Source organism: Tasmannia lanceolata, unplaced genomic scaffold (genome assembly GCF_043159265.1).
Source record: "Tasmannia lanceolata isolate RefF3 unplaced genomic scaffold, GAP_Taslan_0.1 ptg000003l, whole genome shotgun sequence".
Classification (NCBI taxonomy): domain Eukaryota; kingdom Viridiplantae; phylum Streptophyta; class Magnoliopsida; order Canellales; family Winteraceae; genus Tasmannia; species Tasmannia lanceolata.
This window is the reverse complement of record NW_027518680.1, coordinates 3,742,159-3,747,646: the sequence shown is the minus strand read 5'-3', so window position 1 is coordinate 3,747,646 and position 5,488 is coordinate 3,742,159. Positions and strand designations below refer to the sequence as shown.

The window sequence follows — 5,488 nt, the reverse complement described above, 5'->3', positions numbered from 1 at the left end:
GGTTAATCCTCGCCCTTCAATCTATAGAGGTTTCCATAATCCGAATTTTCTCTATGGATTGGAAGGCTAGGATCACCCTATGGAAATGATTTTTTAGGCATAACCTATTTTGCATTGTGGCCCATCTAATGGACGGTTTGGATCATCCTATGGTGTGACCCGTACAATACTTTTTGAAAAATGATGGAGTATATGGGTTTACACCATATAAAAACTCTATCTCATGAAGAAACAATAGGTCTTCCCTACCACCAAGTCAAAAGCCAAGCATATTTATATAATTGAACACAGTTTCTAGAAGGGCAATGACAAATTCATCTCGTATTTTTCAAAATGGACTGTTAGACCTGGCAAACGGGTAACCCGCGTGGGTACGGGTACCGGCGGGTACGGGTAAGAAATACTAGCGCGGGTACGGGTAGCCTTTCATGAACCCGGAACCCACCCGGCCGGCTACTGGTGTACCCGCGGGTAACCCGGCAAATTTAAAGAATAAATTGTATATATATTTACCAAAAAAAATTAAATGATTAATGGGTGTATGAACACATAAAGGTGGTACGATGGATGTACAAGCCTTGATATTTAATCCAACAGCAGCTTCTTAACAAGTCAGCTGCTGTTGGATCAAATATCAAAGATGGGATTGTGAGTACATGTTTATACGCCCATTCATCATACAAATTTTCATTTTCTTTAACAAATGTTTGTTTTGGTACAACCAAAGATACCAATCACATAGTCTAATTGCTTTGACTTGTTTTGTTGGCCCACCCACATAATCTATTTTTTACTATTTAGTGTTTAGGCATTAAGAATAAAAAGTTGAAAACCGAATGGCGGGTAACCCGCGGGCACCAACGTCCGACCCAGACCCACGCGCGGGTCACGAGTTCGGGTTGGGTGCGGGTATTTCTTTTCGCGGGTAATGAATTTGGTACCCGTACCCCTACGGGCCAGGTGTACCCACAGGTACGGGTCCCATTTTGCCAGGTCTATGGATTGTACAGCCCACACCATAGGATGATCCAAACCGCCCAATTGATGGGCCACAACATAAATAGGTTCTGCCCCAAAAATTATTTCCGTAGATGATCCCAACCATCCAACCTATAGAAGTTTTCATAATCTCAGTCCCTCTATAGATCGGATGGTTAGAATCATCATATGGAAATGATTTTTGAGGCACAACCTATTTACGTTGTGGCCCATCAATTGGGCAGTTTGGATCATCCTATGGTAAGGGTTGTATAGTCCATTTTGAAAAGGGAAGTGATATTTACGCCCCTTTTCATTACCAGGGACACCCAGTGTCAGTGTATCAATGGCAAAAAGGGACCTAATGTACTTTATGTCAGAAAAATCCAGTGGTTTGGATTGCAAAGTACACTGGCAAATGGGTGTCCCTGGTGATAAAAGGGGCGAAAATATCATTTCCCTTTGAAAAATATGGGCTTAATTCATCCTAGAAGGTGGCTATACAATGGAGTTTTACCGAAGGCAATGGACTTTCAACACTTGCATTGGGAAGAAGCAGCTAAAAAAAGGTGAATAGGGTTTGTGAAATTCCTTGGGATCCGTTTCTCAAAAAGGTAGAGAGAAAAGCAACTCAGAGGCATTCTTGTCTTAAAACATGCCTCGGAATGCATTTCGCCCCTTTCTGAGAATTTAGCAACCCTTTTTTAGATTTTCATTAAAAATCACATTTTGTTTAGAATTTTCCCTAAAATTTACAACTCATATCCCCTCTGATTTTGTTTATCCCATTGGAGAAAGTGCCTTCCATTCATATCATCTCATCCAAATCAGAGATGAAATCCTACAAATCCACTTACCACCAAAAAAAAAGAACAGACAGAAATCAATACATTCTTAACATCTCAAACCCAATTCCATTATTAAATGCTGAATAAATCTATATACCAAATCATAAAAGAGAAGAAATCCTCTAACCCCTTTCAAGAACCGACAGAAAAGATGGCTTTTTCTAAGTTTTCTTACTTTCACTTTATATACACTGTAAAACAGTAGAAAACCTCACCCACCCTTCACTCCTCATCTCCTTCCTCCTCCTCCACCTTCTTGCTAAACGCAACAAAACCAGTCGATCTAAGCCACCCCATAGCAAAATACCCCAACACCCCAACCACAGTTAAAGAAGCACTGATCACATAAACCATCTTACTCCCAATTGTCATCACAAAAATCAAAAACCCAGATGGAACCAAGCACATACACACTACTCCTGGTATACCCAAAGGCACTCTATAAGGTCTCTTCAATAAAGGGTACTTTTTTCTCAACCAAATAAAAGAAGCAAACTCCAACAACATACCCAAACTATACAAAAAATTAGCAGAAGCTATGATATCAGTAAAACCCATATAAGAAACCCCAAGACCCAAAAGACTAGTCACCAAAATCCCCACCCAGGGTGTGTTGAACCACACTGATCTCGCCGAGAAAAACCGCGGTAAAAACCCTAATTCTGCCATACCCAATAATTGAAATGAGCTACTACTCAATTGGGCTTCAAAGAGTCCGATAGCAGATAAAACGGACCCAACCTCAACCCAGTATTTGAGCCACTTGCCTGCGATCATCCCCGCCGCGTCCGCTAAGAACCCGTCAGTCCATCTGGCTTGATCGACGTTTAGAGCTCCAGTACCGGATAAAAGTGGGATTAAGTAGCCTAAACAAGTGAGAATTCCAGCTGAAAATAAGGCTTTTGGGAATGTTTTTTGAGGGCGATCGACTTCTCCAGCGAGAGTACTAGCATTATCCCAGAAATTCAGATTCCAAAACAGAGTATTGAAGAACAGACTCCAGTCTTTCTTTACGCCTTTCTGACCCAGATTAATCCAACGGTGGGGATCAATTTTGGGGATTGAGATGAAGGCCATGAGAAGGAATGGGAAGAGTGAAACCACACCAAGGGCTACAGCAGTGTAGCCTACTATGGTGAGTCCAGTATAATTGAGAAAAGAGAGGATTAAATTGAAGAAAAAAATTGCGAGATTGCGATAGAGACCACCTGAGAATATGGGGAGGACTAGTTTAAGGTAATCAACACAGAGAACTGGGTAGGCCGCGTTATTGATAGCGCCACTGAGGAATTTCCATGAGCCCATTAAAGATCCGAAGAAGGGTCCGAAAGCCCGATCGGCCCAGATTACGTACCCGCCATTGCCCGGAAAGGCGGTGGCGAGTTCAGCGGTGATGAGGGCTTCTGGGATGCTCCAGATGAAGGGGAAGATGAGGAATCCGAGGAGGGCGAATAAGGGGCCCGCAGCGGCTACCACGGGTTCTTCGCCGAAGGGCCCACCGGAGACTTCGAAGTAGATGAGGAAGATGAGGGGGATGAGAGTGAGTTTTTTGGTGTTGTTGGTTTTGTGGGTGGGTGCTGCTGTGATTGGGAGAGTGTTGTTTTGGGGGAATTCTGGGTCTTGGTCTTGTAATTGGTATTGGGGGTTATGGGTGGAAGCAGAAGAGCCCATGGGTTGCTCTTCTTCTTTTGGTTTTGAGGGTTTTGGGATTTGGAAAGAGGTTCTGGGAGACATAGAGGAAGAGAGTGGTCAAAAAAGGGTAAATGAACAGTACCACACTTGTTGCTAGAATGTTTGGGTAGCAGAGCTTGTTGGGGAAGAGATATGATTTGTCATGAGTGTATAGGGGATCTGGTAAAAATGTAAAAACGCATCTAGTAAATGATTGGGGTTTTGCAAAAGACAGGAATACCCTTTATTTAAAGAGCAGTATGGCCTGTGGGTGGCATGATGATCTTCCTCCCCCTCCTTTGGATTTCCGGGATCTTGTGGAAAAGTTTGGAAAGGGAAAAAAAATGTAAAATTGATTACTTTTTAGTTTTTACCCATGGAAAAAATAACTTGAACCCACCTTGTTCAACTTTTATTTAGAGAGACCTTCAGTTTATGATAATGTTCCTCTAAATTAACCATAATCATATTATTTCCTTCTAAATTGTGGGAAGAAAAAAAATTTCTACTTGTCTCAAGAAACCACTAAAGCGCTAGGAGCGTAACTGGGCGCGCTGCAGAGCGGGAACGCTTTTCTCTATGTGATTTGCAAAACGTTGCCAAATGCCGACACTCATGTTGCAAAATGTCATACTACACGATCTGCATAAAGTCCATAGTGGGCGACTCTTTCTGCAAAAACAGGATTTTGTGATTCTTTTTTTTTTTTTATGATACCTCCCCTGAATAAAATCCCTCCCCGGTTAATGTTTTCTGTGAGAATGGTTCACTGCTCGAGGATAAATTCACCCCTTTAACGTTTTTCTTTCCCTTAAAGGGGGGATTTTATCCATAGGGGGCAATATCATTTCCCTATCTTGTATGTGTTTTCCTACCTCAAATATCTACTTTGGCAGCTAGTGTCTCACAAAAATCTCTCTCTCTCTCTCTCTCTCTCTCTCTCTCAAACTCACAAGCACATTCAAACACATCTATTGCTTTGTTCTAACTCCAAGGATGATGGAGATAGAAAGCTATTGAAGTAAGGAGATTCATCCTCCTTTCTTCAGTTGGAGTAATCCGAAGATGGAATTTCCCTTGAAATAAATTATGCCAGCTCTTATGATTTAATATAAGGAAATGATAAATCCGCTGCTTTTCCTTACATGGTACACCCAAATGCAGTATACGTGGCAATCACATCCGTTGAATCCTTCTGACGTGAAGTACATCAGCTCCTCTTCAGTCATAGATACAGTGTTGTTGGGTGTCCCAAGTGATGAAAAGGGGGGCATTTATCATTTCCCTTAATATAGTATCGGTTAGCCTCGTTTCCCACAGTTGTATTTCCTAATGTAACTCAGGTTACCTTTTACGATTGTTTTTCCTTGTTTAGGTAATTTCCATATTACTGAGTAGGTTTTCTTAATTTCTTTCTATTTGGTAATTTCTATTTCTGATAATGCTCTCCCCAATTTCTAAAAGATGTAGATGTTGCGTAAGTATTCGACCGGCAATTTAGCGTCGTTCGCACACTGGAGGTTGAGTTTCCTCAAATTAACTCATTATTTTCTCCAATTTTTCTCCTATTCTATTATTCTTCGTTATCTTGTTCTATCAAGTTGGTATCAGAGTACTTTCCTGGTAGATGCTTCTCACTCGCCTTCAAAATAACAAGCTTAGTATCAAGGATCTAAAAGGGTCGTCCTCAGAAGAACAAGGCCCGGCCGGGCACAATGGAAAGTGCCTGTTACATAGGGCCCAAAAATTATCAATTTTGGTGAACGTCGGCATAAATTTTGTATCAACCCCATCTTCTCCTCTTTATTACTCTTTAATCACATTAAATTCTTCCAAGTCAATCTTGAGGAGCTTATCATATTCATCATACTTATCCTCTTCTTATAACCTTCTAAATTGAAGACAAAATCTCGTACTCCGGATTTTGAGGGAATCTGATTTGCCTGCATAGTTTATAGATGCATTAAAGGGAGGCATAGGTTTCAATATAA

General features: G+C 41.2%; 1 protein-coding gene across 1 annotated transcript; it reads right to left on the bottom strand.

Annotated features, from left to right (window-relative positions):
• Positions 1 to 1,869: 1,869 nt before the first annotated feature.
• PUT4 (Amino acid permease family protein) lies at positions 1,870 to 3,641 on the bottom strand. Its single transcript, XM_077370784.1, has one exon. It carries the CDS (start codon positions 3,558 to 3,560, stop codon positions 2,049 to 2,051), a length of 1,512 nt encoding a protein of 503 aa, XP_077226899.1. The 5' UTR covers positions 3,561 to 3,641; the 3' UTR covers positions 1,870 to 2,048.
• Between the last annotated feature and the right edge of the window lie 1,847 nt (positions 3,642 to 5,488).